This window comes from Cervus canadensis, chromosome 21 (genome assembly GCF_019320065.1).
Source record: "Cervus canadensis isolate Bull #8, Minnesota chromosome 21, ASM1932006v1, whole genome shotgun sequence".
Classification (NCBI taxonomy): Eukaryota; Metazoa; Chordata; class Mammalia; order Artiodactyla; family Cervidae; genus Cervus; species Cervus canadensis.
In genome coordinates, this window is record NC_057406.1 from 51546948 (window position 1) to 51563189 (window position 16242).

The 16242-nt window shown below is 46.2% G+C and overlaps 2 protein-coding genes across 3 annotated transcripts in view; one reads left to right on the plus strand and one right to left on the minus strand.

The window, feature by feature from the left end:
• GLT8D2 (glycosyltransferase 8 domain containing 2) overlaps positions 1-13811 on the minus strand; it is a 50010-nt gene extending 36199 nt beyond the window's left edge. Inside the window, exons 1-2 of one of the 2 annotated variants that reach the window (XM_043440253.1) lie at positions 13670-13800; positions 11311-11361 (exon numbers count right to left, since the gene is read on the minus strand). The gene's annotated coding sequence lies outside the window, so the exon portion shown is untranslated. Of the gene's footprint in view, positions 1-11310; positions 11362-13669 lie in introns of both variants that reach the window. The other variant, XM_043440252.1, reaches the window with a different exon arrangement.
• A 92-nt stretch (positions 13812-13903) lies between these two features.
• Positions 13904-16242, plus strand: part of HCFC2 (host cell factor C2) — a 43883-nt gene continuing 41544 nt past the window's right edge. The window contains exon 1 of the mRNA XM_043440246.1: positions 13904-14621. Within this exon, the coding sequence (XP_043296181.1) occupies positions 14459-14621 (163 nt within the window). The 5' untranslated portion in view covers positions 13904-14458. The remainder of the gene's footprint in view (positions 14622-16242) is intronic.

A 16242-nucleotide genomic window follows, 5' to 3' on the forward strand; every position in this document is an offset into this window, starting at 1 on the left:
CTCTGTCTAAAATGATATTGCCCAACAGAAATATAATGCAAGCCACATTGCCATTTAAAATTTTCCAGTAGTCGCTTTAAGAAAAATATTGTGTCCACAAGTCTGTTCTGTTCTTTATGTCGGCGTCTCCACTGCTGTCCTGCAAAAAGTTTCATCAGTACCATCTTTCTAGATTCCATATATGTGCACTAATACAGTGGGGGAAGGTGGAGGAGGGACAAATGGAAAGAGTAAGAACGAAAAATATACATTACCACATGTAAAATAGATAGCCAAGGGGAATTTGCTGTATTAAACCTGGTACTCTGTGACAGCCTAGAGGGGTGGAGTAGGATGGGAGGTGGGAAGGATGTTCAAGAGGGAGGGGACATATGTATACCGATGGCTGATTCATGTTGATGCAAAGCAGAAACTAACACAATATTGTAAAGCCATGATCTTCCAATTAAAAATAAATTAAAAAATAAAAGCTTTTAGTTTAAAAAAAGTATAGTGAAGTAAGGCAGAGAAAAACAAATATTGTATAACAACACATTTATGTGGAATCTAGAAAAATGATACTGATGGACCTATTTGCAGCACAGGAATAGAGATGCCGACGTAGAGAACGGACTTGTGGACACAGCGGGGGAAGGAAAGGGTGGGACGAGCTGAGAGAACAGCACTAACACATATGCATCACCATGGGTGAAACAGACAGCTGGTGGGAAGCTGCCACGTCGCATAGGGAGTTCAGCCTGCTGCTCTATGATGACCTAGAGCGGTGGCATGTGATGGGGGAGTGGGAGGGAGGTCTGAGAGGGAGGGGATCTGTGTGTACGTATAGCTGATTCACACTGTTGCAAAGCAAAAACGAACATAACACTGTAATGCAGTTATCCTCCCATTTAAAAATAAAGCGTTTAAAAAAATCCTTCACAGAAAAGAAAAACACAAAGAGGTCAAATTAATTCTAACGATAAACTTTATTTAACTCAATAAATTAAAAATATTATTTCAACATTTAGTTGACATAAAACTTCATAACAAGACATTTTACACTTTTTGTTTTGTGTGAAGCCTTGAAAATCTGGTGTGTCTTTTACATTTGCAACACGTTTCAATTCCAACACTAAGTTTCATCAGAAACAACTGACATGGATTTAGATTTTATAAAATTTACGATTTAAAAAACAGATTCGCATGCTCAGGTTGCTCCAAACACACTTCAAACTTTTCCAGTAACTGGATCATGAATCAGTTTTTCAACTGAAATTGATTAAGACTAGGTACGATTTAAAATCCAGTTCCTCAGTGGCACTAGTCACATTTTAAGTTCACTAGCCAGTGCTGCTAGTGGCTAGTGTAATGAACACTGTGGCTCTGAAGGGTTTAGTGGGGGCTGGTTTCAAACTTGAACTTGCAGTCAGAGTATCTAGACCAGCTTCCATTTGCATAGAACTTCGAACACTAACAAAACATTTTTGTATCTTCTATTTTGTTTTATCTGCATAAGGCTCTTGTTAGGTAAGTTGAACAGATGTTTTTTGCCCCAGTCTGCAGATGAGCAAGCTGAGCCTTTGAGCTAGTTAAAGTCCAAGTTCCCACAGCAATATAGTAATGAAGCAGGGACTGGAATTTCTGTTCAGCGCTTTGCAACTGTTTCTTACTTGAGGAGTGTTTCAAATACTAGGCTTTGGGGCAGCAGTGCAGTTCAGTTCAGTTCAGTCGCTCAGTCGTGTCTGACTCTTTGTGACCCCATGAACCACAGCACGCCAGGCCTCCCTGTCCATCATCAACTGCCAGAGTCACCCAAACCCATGTCCATCGAGCCGGTGATATCATCCAATCATCTCATTCTCTGTCATCCCCTTCTCCTCCTGCCCTCAATCTTTCCCAGCATCAGGGTCTTTTCAAATGAGTCAGCTCTTCGCATCAGGTGGCCAAAGTACTGGAGTTTCAGCTTCAACATCAGTCCTTCCAATGAACATTCAGGACTTTTGCCCTTTCCTCCTGTCTGAGATCTCCTTTAGGATGGACTGGTTGGATCTCCTTGGAGTCCAAGGGACTCTCAAGAGTCTTCTCCAACACCACAGTTCAAAAGCATCAATTCTTTGGCACTCAGCTTTCTTTACAACTCCGGGGTTAAACTGTATCCATAATTATTTCTTCACTTGGTCATCCTTCAAGTGAATTTACCGGGCAGTCCAGTGGTTGAGACTCAGCATTTTCACTGCCGAAGGCCCGGGGAACTAAGATCCTGCAGGCAGCATGTTGTGGCCAAAAAAAAAAAAAAAAAAAAAAAAAACAGCCAATAAGATCACCCTTCAGAAGCACTGCAGAGAATGATGGCAGCCCTGTGTCATTCTCTTGTATTCCCTATCCTAGGGCCTCCCTGGCAGCTCAGCGGCAAAGAATCTGCCTGCCAATGCAGGAAACACAGGACTCGGGTTCAATCCCTGGGTTGGGAAGATCCCCTGGAGTAGAAAATGGCAATCTGCTCTAGTATTCTTGCCTGGAAAATTCCATGGACTGAGGAGCCTGGTGGGCTACAGTCCATGAGGTTGCAAAGGAGCCAGACAGGAGTTAGTCAGTAAACAACAACAGAGAGCCTTTACACCACCCGCAAGTGCATCAGCTTTCTTTGGAGGAGACTCGCCTTTACGCTATTCCTCTTCTCTCTTTACTTCCAGGAACCTGTTTTAAACCACAACTCTCCTCAGTGTTTCAGCTAACAGGTATGGTTGTAAGGTATTTATCTTTGGTTGCAGTAAAGATACATTTTATATATTGATCACCTGCCGGAAGTCAGAAGGTTCCGGGTGATAACTTGGGGTGCTGTGGGCTAAGTACTCTTGCTCCAACCCTCACTGCAACTACCTGAACAAAACACCAACATTTCTGGGCTCAGGGCTGGCCACTGCCATTTCAGAAGCTCCAAGCTCCATACCTGCCCAGTCCAGTTTTCTCCAAAGGCTGGGTTTTTCTCTCCTTCCCATCTCTCATCCACTTAGCAAAATGCCTGACCCAGTGGAAGAGGTGGTGAATAAGGAGGTTCAGAGAGTATGAGAACAAAGCTCCCAAGAAGGGGACTCAGAAACAAAATAATGATTATGTTGTTTCATAGACCCTGCTTGCTGATCATACTAACTTCCATATGGACCCAAATCTCTCTGTCATTGGTCCTGGTATACTTTCTCCCTGATCCCTTACTGCCTTCAACTGCAGAGTCTCCTTTATTTCTGCTGGGCCATGTTCTGAGGATGCAAGAGGCTTATTATCTATGACCTGGATTTCCACACTGGATGCATAGATTCTCCCCTGTGAGAGAAATGAGAATAGAAAGAGATGCAGGATATAGGAGCACCCTGAGAAGTGCAGTGGTTACCAGCCTAGGCTCTGGAGACTGACAGAGATCTGGGTGTCAGCTCAGGCGTTACACTTACACATTCCTGAAAAGCCCACTTTCAGTTTCCTCATCTATAAGGTGAAGAAGCTTCTTGTGAGGGTTAAAAAACATCACTAAGGGCAAGGGTTAGGATCTAAGCTATTATTAGTGTTGTTGCAGGAAGACACCTCAAAGTATGAACAAAAGAAAGACATTGTAACAGTGAGTGATTGGTGACTTTTTGTTTTAAAGTCCACTTGAGTTATATGCTATCGCCAATACTGGTAGCCTGGTACTACTTACTAACCTCTGCTTCTTCCCTTCAAATATAAAAAGCTTTGGGAAGATAGAATTATGAACTTGCCTGAAAAATGGCAGAAGGGAGTGGAACAAACCTACATGGAATATGTTGTTCAATAAAGTTCTTGGGGAAAATGAAAAATGTGTCTTTTATTTTTACTGAAAAACTGAAGGAACTTTTGGGCCAGCTAATAGAAACACTCACTTGAAGTGGCGATTGTCCAGTGAGAAGTACTCACACCTCCTCCAAGGTCCTGCAGCCAGAGCAGCATGTGAGCTGAAGTTGGCTGTCTGAGACTTCCTGGAAAGCTACTGTTTTCCTGGCAAAGAGCTGTTTGGTGCCTTTTGCCCTTTCCTCCTGTCTGAGATCCAACCTTGGAGCCTGGAGGTGGAGTAGCCATCTCAACACCCTGTGGCTGAAAGGACCACCCCGTGCTGCTGCCTATGGGCCTGCTGGCTTGCGCAGAGACCACCAGGTTGAATCAGTCAGGGTCCCAACAGGTCACACACGGCTCACTCCAATGGGCTGCTGGTGGAGACTTGGAAAACAGGCATTGTTTGAAAAGGTGTAGTCGGTGTTAGGAAACATAGTTAAGAGTCAAGGCTGTAGCCTGGGGTTAGCGATGCTGGGAGCATTTCCAGTCCTGTGGGCAGGAGAAGGGAGTGGTTACCAGGACCAAGAGAAAACAGCTGCGGGGAAGGGCTGCCTGAGAGGAGCAGCCTCTGTTCACCCCAAGAAAGGGATGAGGAGGTTCATTACCCCAAGCTTACAATTTTCTGTGGGTAGTGCCTTCCACTGGCCAAACCCAACTGGAAGCCAGAGACCTGGAGAGCTGAGGTGATGCAATACATTTAGGACAATCTCAGGGCACTGACCAAATTAAAGAGGAGTATAGATCCAAATGAGCAAATGGAAAATATCTGTGACCTGGCGTTGCATGATTCAGTGGTCCTGAACATGATAATTAAGAAGGACAGAGCAAGAGTGCATGAATGTGAGAGCTGGACCATAAAGAAGGCTAAGCACTGAAGAATTGATGCTTTTGAACCTTGGTGCTGGAGAAGGCTCTTGAGAGTCCCTTGGACTGAAAGTAGATCCAACTAGTCCATCCTAAAGGAGATCAGTCCTAAATACTGATGTTGAAGTTGAAGCTCAGATACTTTGGCCACCTGATGCAAAGAACTGACTCACTGGGAAGACCCTGATGCTGGGAAAGATTGAAGGCAGGAGGAGAAGGGGTCGACAGAGGATGAGATGGTTGGATGGCATCGCTGACTCAGTGGACATGAGCTTGAGCAAGCTCTGAGAGTTCATGATGGACAGGGAAGCCTGGCGTGCTGCAGTCCATGGGGTCACAAAGAATCAGACAGGACTGAGGAACTGAACTGAACTGAACTGAACTGAGCAAGAATGGGCCTTCCCTGGTGGCTCAGCAGTAAAGAATACACCTGCCAATGCAGGAGACTTGGGAGACATGGGATCAATTCCTGGGTTGGAAAGATCCCTGGAGAAGGAAGGGGCTACCCACTCCAGTATTCTTCCATGGGAAACCCCATGGACCGAGAAGCCAGGCAGGCTACAGTCTACAGGTTCTGCAAAGGGTTGGACATGACTTAGTGACTAAAGAAGAATAAGAGAACAAGAAAGAACACAGGAGGAGCCTCAGTCCTGGTGGCTCTGGGAGTCACCACAGCAGCCTGAGCTGACTATTTACGGAGCATGTAACCATGTGAGGAAGATAAACCTGGATCCAGCTAACCAGAGTTAAGCTCTGGTCAGGTTTCAGTTACTTGCTTGAACGCAGCCCTATGCGATCTATATGCATTCTGATTTGTGCCGTCATTAGTCAACACAACTCCAATTATCTGAGCTATTATTATTCCATGTTTATTTCTTATTGGTTGAAAGCCAAATGTTTATCATTTTTTACCCAATGGGCCTGCCTTGGCTGAATGTTTTACTTTGTATATAAGTAGGTAAGATAAAGTCTATAAAAGCTGATAAACATGGCTGGAAGGAAAGGGAGCGGCACTGGGCAGTAGCAGTGACTTACTGCCCTGGGACAGGCTCACGAGCTCTATTTATTGCCTCGGTCTCCCGGGGCTGGGCTCCAAGATCAACTGCATGGGGGCAGGAATACAACTTTGAGGGCTTCAATTCCGTCTCCCTGGCTGATGGGGGCTCAGGGATGGGTCATCTCCTCGTCTGGAGCTCAGACGCTCTGTCTCTTCTCTGCCACTCCTTTAGCTGCAGCAATCACGCCCATGCTTGACTCAGCACACTGGGGTCCCCTTCTCCCCCATGAGATGACTGCTTTTCCTCCTGGGCTTCTGTGCCAGATTCTCGCTCTGGTCATTGGTGTAGGCTCTCCCTAGCCTGGAGTCCTGTGTTGATCCTGCCAGTGCCCTCCCTCTCCACGTCTTGGCTGCTGCTCTAGCCATGGCTGGAGCCCTGTGATCTGGAAGCAGACCTCTCAAACACCATCCGCCTCCTTCACGGTGGGAACAGCACCTGCCCACACTCTCTGCTGCTGAGCTCTGCCCACCTGCTGGCGCTCCTCAAAACCCTGCTCAGACTGCTGCCAATAAGCCCTTGGCCTGAGTCCTCGACTGAGATTGAGGTGTCCCTTGGACACGGCAATTTTACACTCTTAACTGAAAATACTGCACTGTCTGCCACCTCTCAGCATCAGCACCTCCCTCTTGGGCTGTCTCTGCAGTGGCCTATTGCTCAGGCCGAGTAGAAACAGTAGTAATGTAATGAAAATGATAGAAACGAAACAATCTATTATGTACTACGTGCTAACCACATGCCAGGCACTGCTTACACACAGCACTTTCCTTGTGCATGGTGTTGCCCACATTTCAGGCACCATATACAAAAACTACACATTTCAGTGTCGTTTAATAACATCAGTCCCCCTACAACACAGTTCAAAACTGTTACCACAGTATACCAACTGTGAGTAACTGGATAAGTATAAACTTTGCCGCTAGCTTTTCAGTCCACAAAATTATTATGCTGATAACAGCATGATCAGTGATCAATCATGTCACTTTTCTTACAGTCTGTAAGTGATTGATCACTGGACTGTGGTTATTCAGTTTATGTACAGATAGTAAAGCATGTAGTTGTATTGCTTCCCTAATTCCCAGTATTAAACTCATGTGACATCTACAAAAACAGATAACAGAATTGGCCAACAAAAAAGCTAGCAAAAGAGACAAAAATGGGGACTTCCCTGGTGGTCCAGGGGTTAAGAATTCACCTGCCAATGCAAGGGACATAGGTTCGATCCCTCGTCCGGGAACTAATATTCTGCATGCTTCGGGGTAACCAGGCCCCTGTGCCACACCGTGCAAGACAACTACTGAACCAGCACTCCAGAGCCTGCAAGCCGCCCACCTACAGCCTGTGCTCCGCAACGAGAAGCCCACACACCCCAACTGGAGAGTAGCCCCAACTCATCACAACTATTTGCTACTCATGGACTGTAGCCCGCCAGGTTCCTCTGTCTATGGAATTCTACAGGCAAGAATACTGGAGTGGGTAGCCCTTCCCTTCTCCAGAGGATCTTCCTGACCCACAGATCCAACCTGGGTCTCCTGGTTGGACGCTGGCCTCCTGGTTGCAGGCAGATTCTTTACTGTCTGAGTCACCACGGAGGCCTAAGATCTCTTTGCAGGGTTTCAACTTCCGTGGCCATTTTCACAGAACTACACTCTCCTACAAAGCAAGAACAGCCTGGACTTTCACATGTATTATCTCATTTGATCTTCAAAATAACCTTAAGAAATAGATGCTATCATCATCCCCATTTTATAGACAAAGAATCTGAAGCTTAAAGAAAATAATTTGACTGAGACCACATAGCTATTATTATTATTCTTTGACTCTTAAAGTCTTTTTAGAATTCCAAGTTTATAGACTTATTTCTTTTTGCACTTTGAAGATGTTATGCTGGGTCTTCATCGCTGCACTCGGGCCTTCTCTAGGTATGGTGATCAGGGGCTATTCTTCATTGTGGAGCTTGGGCTTCTCTTACTGTAGAACACAGACTCTATTGCAGCACTAGGGATCAGTAGTTGTGGTGTACCAGCATAGTTGTGGCATGTGGAATCTTCCCAGACCAGGACTGAACCTGTGTCCCCTGCTCTGGCAGGCAGATTCTTAACCACTGGATCACAAGGGAAGTCCCCAGCTAATGCAATGTTAATATACCAAATGCCCCAGTTCTGGCCAATGAAACCTAAGGGCAGGTGTGCTGGGTGGTTTCTGAGTAAGATGCTTTTCCTCCTTGTAAAATGAGAGTTCTAGTTCCTTGTCCTGGATGTTGTCCTATTTCATGCCTTTGGGCATTGGTTGTGTGGGGATACAATGTCCAAAGCTACAACAACCTTCTTTTAACCACAAAGGAAAGGTTGAGAGAAACTCAGAGATGCTACCTGAAACTGTAACACTGTGGAACTGCTAAACTAACCTTAGACTTACCTACCCCAGATTTCTTGTGCAAGATAATTGTCATATCATTTAGCCACACTGTGTTGGATATTATGCTATTTGTAAAAGAGAGCATTTCCAAATGACATACTCTTTTGCTATGATTTAAACACTTGTGTTTAAAAGGCTCCAAATTCACTGCAGATGGTGACTGCAGCCATGATACTAAAAGACACTTGCTTCTTGGAAGAAAAGCTATTACAAACCTAGACGGCATATTACAAAGCAGAGACATTAATTTGCCAACAAAGGTCCATGTAGTTGAAGCTATCATTTTTCTAGGGAACATTTCATGCAAAGATGGGCTCAATAAAGGACAGAAATGGTATGGACCTAGAAGAAGCAGAAGATATTAAGAAGAGGTGGCAAGAATATACAGAAGAACTATACAAAAGAGATCTTCATGACCCAGATAATCACGATGGTATGATCACTCACCCAGAGCCAAACATCCTGGAATGCGAAGTCAAGTGGGCCTTAGGAAGCATTACTACAAACAAAGCTAATGGAGGTGATGGAATTCCAGCTGAGCTATTTCAAATCCTAAAAGATGATGCTGTGAAAGTGCTGCACTCAATATGTCAGCAAATTTGGAAAACTCAGCAGTGGCCACAGGACTGAAAAAGATCTGTTTTCATTCCAATCCCAAAGAAAGGCAATGCCAAAGAATGTTCAAACTACTGCACAATTGCACTCATCTCACATGCTAGTAAAGTAATGCTCAAAATTCTCCAAGCCAGGCTTCAACACTACATGAACCATGAACTTCCAGATGTTCAAGCTGGTTTTAGAAAAGGCAGAGGAACCAGAGATTAAATTGCCAACATCTGTTGGATTATCAAAAAAGCAAGAGAATTCCAGAAAAACATCTATTTCTGCTTTATTGACTATGCCAAAGCCTTTGACTATAGTGGATCATAATAAGCTGTGGAAAATTCTTCAAGAGATGGGACTACCAGACCACCTGACCTGCCTCTTGAGAAATCCGTACAGAGGTCAGGAAGAAAAGTTAGAACGGGACAGGGAACAACAGACTGGTTCAAAATAAGGAAAGGAGAACGTCAAGGCTATAATGCTGGGCTGGATGAAGCACAAGCTGGAATCAAGATTGCTGGGAGAAATATCAATAACCTCAGATATGCAGATGACACCACCCTTATGGCAGAAAGTGAAGAAGAACTAAAGAGCCTCTTGATAAAAGTGAAAAAGGAGAGTGAAAAAGTTGGCTTAAAGCTCAACATTCAGAAAACTAAGATCATGGCGTCTGGTCCCATCACTTCATGGCAAATAGATGAAACAGTGACAGACTATTTTTTTGGACTCCAAAATCACTGCAGATGGTGACTGCAGCCATGAAATTAAAAGACGCTTACTCCTTGGAAGAAAAGTTATGACCAATCTAGACAGCATATTGAAAAGCAGAGACATTACTTTGCCAACGTCCATCTAGTCAAGGCTATGGTTTTTCCAGTAGTCATGTATGGATATGAGAGTTGGACTATAAAGAAAGTTGAGCACCAAAGAATTGATGCTTTTGAACTGTGGTGTTGGAGAAGACTCTTGAGAGTCCCTTGGACTGCAAGGAGATCCAACCAATCCATCCTAAAGGAAATCAGTCCTGGGTGTTCATTAGAAGGACTGATGTTGAAGCTGAAACTCCAATACTTTGGCCATCTGATGTGAAGAAATGACTCATCTGAAAAGACTTTGACGCTGGGAAAGATTGAAGGCGGGAGGAGAACGGGAAAACAGAGGATGAGATGGTTGGATGGCATCACTGACTCAATGGACATGGGTTTGAGTAACTCTGGGAGTTGGTGATGGACAGGGAGGCCTGGCATGCTGTAGTCCATGGGGTCACAAAGAGTTGGACACGACTGAGCTACTGAACTGAACTGACTGATACTTGAGTAATCTGAAGTACAGACAGATTAAGTTTCCTTGGCCCTGAACAGACAGTACAAGTATCCAAGCTGAGACCTAAATTCAGGTAATCTGGTTACAAAGTCCACCTTCTATCCATAATGCCATCCAAAGTACAACCACTGAACACAGAAGCTAAATATACACCTGAGTACGAATCAAGCACTATCAAAAATGTGTAAGAACAATGAGTTATGTGTGTCAAATCTATTGATGGAGGACAGATAAGTTTGACATCACTCTGCCTTCCCCTTATGTAATATCTACTCTGTGCATGACGTAAGGAATGCAAAGAAGCAGAAGAGGGAGTACGACAAGAAAATGCATGATATTTGTTGGTGATGGACAGGGAGGCCTGGCGTACTGCAGTCCATGGGGTTGCACAGAGTCAGACACAACTGAGCAACTGAACTGAACTGAACTGATGTATGGATGTGAGAGTTGAGCCATTAAGAAAGCTGAGCATCAAAGAATTGATGCTTTTGAACTGTGGTGTTGGAGAAGGCTCTTGAGAGTCCCTCAGACAGAAAGGAGATCAAACCAGTCAATCCTAAAGGAGATCAGTCCTAAATATTCATTGGAAGGATGGGTGCTGAAGCTGAAGCTCCAATACTTTGGCCACCTTATGCAAAGAACTGACTCACTGGAAAAGACCCTGATGCTGGGAAAGACCCTGATGCTGGGAAAGACTGAAGGCAGGAGGAGAAGGGGGAAATAAAGGATGAGATGGTTGGATGACATCATCAACTCGATGGACATGAGTTTGAGCAAGCTCTGGGAGTTGGTGATGGACAGGGAAGCCTGGCATGCTGCAGTCCATGGAGTTGCAGAGTCGGATACAACTGAGGGACTGAACTGAACTGAAATGTTTGTATCCCTGTCCAAATTCAAATGTTGAAATCCTCACACCCCAAAGTGATGGTGTTAGGATGTAGAACCTCTGTTCTTGATCTAAGGTCATGAAAGTGGGGCCCTCATGAATGGAATTAATGCCCTTATAAGAGATCCCAGAGAGGTCCCTCATGCCTTTCACCAGATAGGAAAGAGTGAGAGGTCAGCAGTGTGAAACTTGCAAGTGAGTCTTCATCAGAATGTGACCATGCTGGCACCCAGATCTTCCAGCCTCAAGAACTGTGAGAAATAAATGTGGGTTGTTTAGAAACCATCCAGCCTGTAGTATAGTGCTATAGTAGCCTAAACTGACTAAGACATCTCTAACCTTTCCATCTGGATTCTTCCTCAGGACCACAGTCATGTTCAAGTTTCATCCCTGGAAAAGAATAAGCACAGCTTGTTCTGTACCCAGCCATTTTTCCCCTCCAGGCATTGTTTTTTCTTTCCTTTCAGGGGCAAGTCTGTGTAAGAAGTAAACTATACACGTTATCTGTGCAGCCTCACTTGTTATTCATTCTTCGATCTTCTGTGGCTTCCCTCCTCCCACTCCACTGAGTATTTTAATCTAGGCCATTAATAACCTCTTAGTCTGCAAATTCAGCAGATGCTGCTTCTTGGTCTTTTTCTTATCTGACCTCTCTATGGCTCTTGGCTTTGATAACCACTTCCGCTCTGTGAAAGCCCCTTTGCCTGCGGCTTCCTTGACATCGCCCTCACCCAGTTGCCTTTTGACTTCTCTGGCTATTTGTTCCCCATTTCGTTCATGAGAGCCTCCTTCTGTCTTTACCATTTAGAAGTTGGTTTCTTTAGGGTGCTATTCTGCCTCACTCTTCTCTTCCCTTTCTACACTCTTCTACTAGATGGCAACTTGCATTCTTAAAGTTTCGAAGATTGAAGGTAGCTTTCTTGAGAAATGGGGACCTATTCTAGACTTCTCACTTAAGCAGAGCTGAGTCATAGGTACTCTGTTAAAATATCTTTCATAGTGGATTAAGCATCTTGTCATGTACTGAACTGTGTCCCCCAACAAGGTATGCTGAAGTTCTAATGCCCAATAGCTATGATTGTGACATTATTTGAACACAAGGTCTTTGCAGCTGTAAACAGGTTAAGATGAGGTCAGCAGGAGGGCCCTAATGTGATATGACTAATGAACTTCTAAGAAAAGGAAAAGAGACACAGACACAGGGAGGACACAATATGAGGATGGAGGCAGAAGTTTCAGTGATGCAGCTAAAACCAAGGAAGGTCTGTGATTGACAGTCACCACCAGAAGTTAGAAAGAGGCAAGGAAGCATCCTTCCCTACAGGTTTCAGAGGGATCATGTCCCTGCTGACACCTTGATTTTAGATTTCTAGACCTTAGAACTGTGAGACAGGACCTTTCTGTGGTTTTAATCCCCATGGTTTGTGGTACTTCATTACAGCAGTCTTAGGAAACTAATACAGACCTGCCCCACCATCCTGAAGCTCCTTACCTAAGCAAGCAGTTATCACTTGTAATCTCTTTTGTCTTAACATTTTGCCTTCATCTTTCCCTTAATTCAGAGATTTTCAGACTTTCAAATATCATACACCAGTTTGGATTTTTTAAAATCTGAGTATCAACACTGGGTTTGCAACTTTTAATTTTAGCCTTAGTCTTTTGCTATAAGGACATTAAAACAAAACAAAAACAAACTACCATTCACTTACAAGCATCATTTATAAAAGCTAGGACATTTTAACACTAAACTCTCAGAATAAAGTATAGTTCTTTAAATGAAATATTTAATGTTTTATGAAAAACTCATTGCTCTATCCCAACTTTTCCAGTATTGTTTCAGATAAAAAATATATAACCAAAACAGTTAAAAGCCCATGGTATGAATGTAACCAAAAAAAAAAAATCAGTACATAAACATTCATAGGTTTCTTTCTTTGTTTCCAGCCATCTTCCTATTCCAAGATCTCTTTGACCATATTATGAAGTTCAGGCATTAATCAGCGAGAGTAAAAACTTGAGAAGCAGGAGCTGTAAAGAATAGTAAGAATTCCTTCTTAAAAGGAAGAGAATGACCTCTCAAAAGGAAGTTTAGATGAATGAGAAGGTGGGAGAGGCATGCTAGATTTGAGAGAGCTGGGACAGGAGATGAGCTAGGCACGAAAGAAATTGAAAACAATAAGATGAGGAGAATGAAATTTTAGGAAATTTGGTCTACACTATGTGTATTCCCTCTGATACCTTAAGAGTGTGAGGTAGGGATTTAAATTGCTTTAGTCCCCCCACAAACCTCCCCAAACTCCCCCCCCCCCCAGACTTTGAGTGTGATTCTTTGTAGGACCAGATCACAAGGCAGCCCAGACTTAAAAGGGTTACTTATGACTGCATTCAGAGGAAGTATGTTATAGTGGTTAGGGGTTGGGGCTCTGGAATCAGAAGTTGTGCCTTTGAATCCTGGCCCTAATTCTTCTCTGCTGTGGGCCCACGAGAAAATTACTTTTCTGTGCCTCATTTCTCCATTCACTAAAGGGAGAAAACAGTACCCACTTCACTGGATTGTTGGGAGAATCACGAGTTAACACATACAAGGCAAGGAGGACAGTGCTTGTCAATGAAACACCCTCAAACGTCAGACAACAATAAAACAGAAATCTATACATAACCTCCCACCTGTTTAAACAAAACAACTTTAGCGGCTCACCGTTCCTAAACTTCTTGTCATGGCACCCTCCAAACCTGATCTGCCCGATTTGTCTTGGCAAGCTTAGCTCCCGTCTTCCCTCCAGAGTTAGCTGCAGCGGGCACGCGGCGCTCGCAGACGCTCGGTCCTGGTCCAGATTCCCTCCCGGCCGCAGACCGGCTCCTCCCACCCCCTACGCCCGATCACCCCCGCCCGGCTCCCCCCATGCTCCCGCCTTCGCGGGCATCCTCGCCGCCCTCGAGGCGCCTGGGCACGCGTGTCACGCCCTCTGCGGAGACCGACTTTCCTCTCCTCTCGACCCGCTCCCGGCACTTCAAAACCTCCAAGCGAGCTTTTCTCTTGGTGTGCTGTCATTGTTTAAAGGGTCTGACTCGCCTGCACATCCTAGATGCTCAATTAAAGTGACCGTAAAGGGAGACGCTCTCTCTTCTGCAAACACAGAACTGGAGGTACTGGGTGGGGAGGGGAGACTGGTCAGCAGGAAATCTCCTTGCATCCTAAAATCCGTTGACCCGAGTGCCAAGACCAGCCACGTCGCCCGGGGGTAGGGGCCGGACTCCCTTCCAAGACCTCCACCCCTCCGCCCCTCCCCTCTCTGCTCCGCTTCTCACAGCCTTCCAGCCTCGCCCTGGACCCCCGCGGTCACGTGACCAGCATCCCCACCTTGGGGTACACCCCCCCACCCCCGCCCCACGCGCACAGCTGGAGGCCGGTCCCCGCCCTCCCCCGGGAGCAGCGGCGCCGGAGCGGGCGCGGTGCATTGTGGGCAGAGGGGCGGGGGTTGGGAAGATGGCGGCTCCCAGCCTCCTGAACTGGAGGCGGGTTTCCTCCTTCACGGGGCCGGTTCCCCGCGCCCGGCACGGACACCGAGCGGTGGCCATCCGGGAGCTGATGATCATCTTTGGCGGGGGCAACGAAGGCATCGCGGACGAGCTGCACGTCTACAACACCGGTAGGCGCGGCGGCGGTTCTTCGGCCCCGCCTGCGGGAGCCGCGGAGGGGGAGGGGAGGTGAGGCGGCGGCCGCGGCCCTGACAGCTGTCACCGCCGGGTCACTGCCTTCTCCAACCGGCGGCGGGGAGTGCGGCTCGGCCGGTTGGCCCGCTGCCGCAGCGTCCCGGGCCGTAGCTCCGTTTCCCCCGGTTCCGCTGGGGCGGAACCGGCCCCGGAGTGGGGCGAGCCGGCCCTCTGGCAGACGGTCGTGGACAACCCCCCCCCCCCTCCCGGCCCGCGCCAACGCTGCTGGCGGACGTAGGCGAGAGAGACTGTTTCCACCCGCCTGGGCCTCTTCCCGAAGTCTCGCCCACTCCGGTGCCCCGAGATCCCTCCCTGTCAAAACCCAACTCCAAACCAGCGCTCCTCGGGGCCTTTCCTGTCTTTGCTTTCCTTCCTTCGTAGGAAGAGAATATAGGGGGAATGAGGAGGGAAAAGGAAAGGCCTTCTGGTACTTTCACCCCCATCTGAGCCCCGTATCTGGCAGGTGGCAGTCAAGATTTTTACCCCGTTCTCAGTGCTCTTAACTGGCGGGGAAGTGGTTCGTGGGTGAGACCTGCGCCTGGGTCTGCGCAGTTGGGTTTGTGTGCCCAAGCTCAGCCGTTCGGCGCTCGATCGGGGAGGGCCGTCGGCTTCAGCACCGTTGCGGATGACAAATGCCTCGGGCCGCGGAGGCCCTTGCCCTTGAGTACCTCTGTGGAATATAAGGGAGGTTGGAATTTCATTTTTTTTCCCACTTGTAAATACGCCAGCTGTCATAAGGAAGCTGTTTTCTTGATGTAACGTTAATTAATGAGTTTCAGATCAACGTCGCGATCCATAACTTTTTTCTGGCCGAATAGCTTAATCGTAGTGGTCATTTAGAAATGAATAAAATGGTGGAGTAGGAGAAATTTTTTATTTTCTCACCTTCTCCTCCTTCTGGCACCCCAGCCTAAAAAGTTAGAAAGTTAGTCAGTACTTGGGTAGAATGTGAAAACCTTGGCTTTGAAGTTAAGTCAGACCCAGTTTGAATTTTGCTCTGCCAGTTGTTTAGGATCAGCGCTAAAGTTAAGTAAACCTAAGTGTCAGATTTTTCACTTGTAAAATGGAGAGCATGATACTCCCCAAGTAGGGTTTTTGTTGAGAAATTAAATGATATATAGATCAAGGTTTTTCAGCAGCATGTCTGTTGATATTTGAACTGGATAATTTTTGGTTTTAGTGGGCTGCACTGTGCCTTGGGCTTCCCTGGTGGCTCACGATAAAGAATTGGCCTGCAATGCGGAGCTAACCCTAACCTGGGATGGTCACTGAGTTGGGAAGCTCCCCTGGAGGAAGGCATGGCAACCCACTCCAGTATTCTTGCCTGGAGAATCCCCAGGCACAGAGGAGCCTGGCGGGCTACAGTCCCTGGTGTCGCAGAGTCAGACACGACTGAGCGACTAAGCCCACGGATACTGTGCATTGTAAGATGTTTGGCAGTCCTAGTCCTCTACCCGCTAGCTGCTAGTACTCCCGCCCTTCCACTTATGACAGCTAAAAATTTTTTATTTGTCCCTGACCGGGCAAAATCATTTCCAATTAAGAACCACTGATATA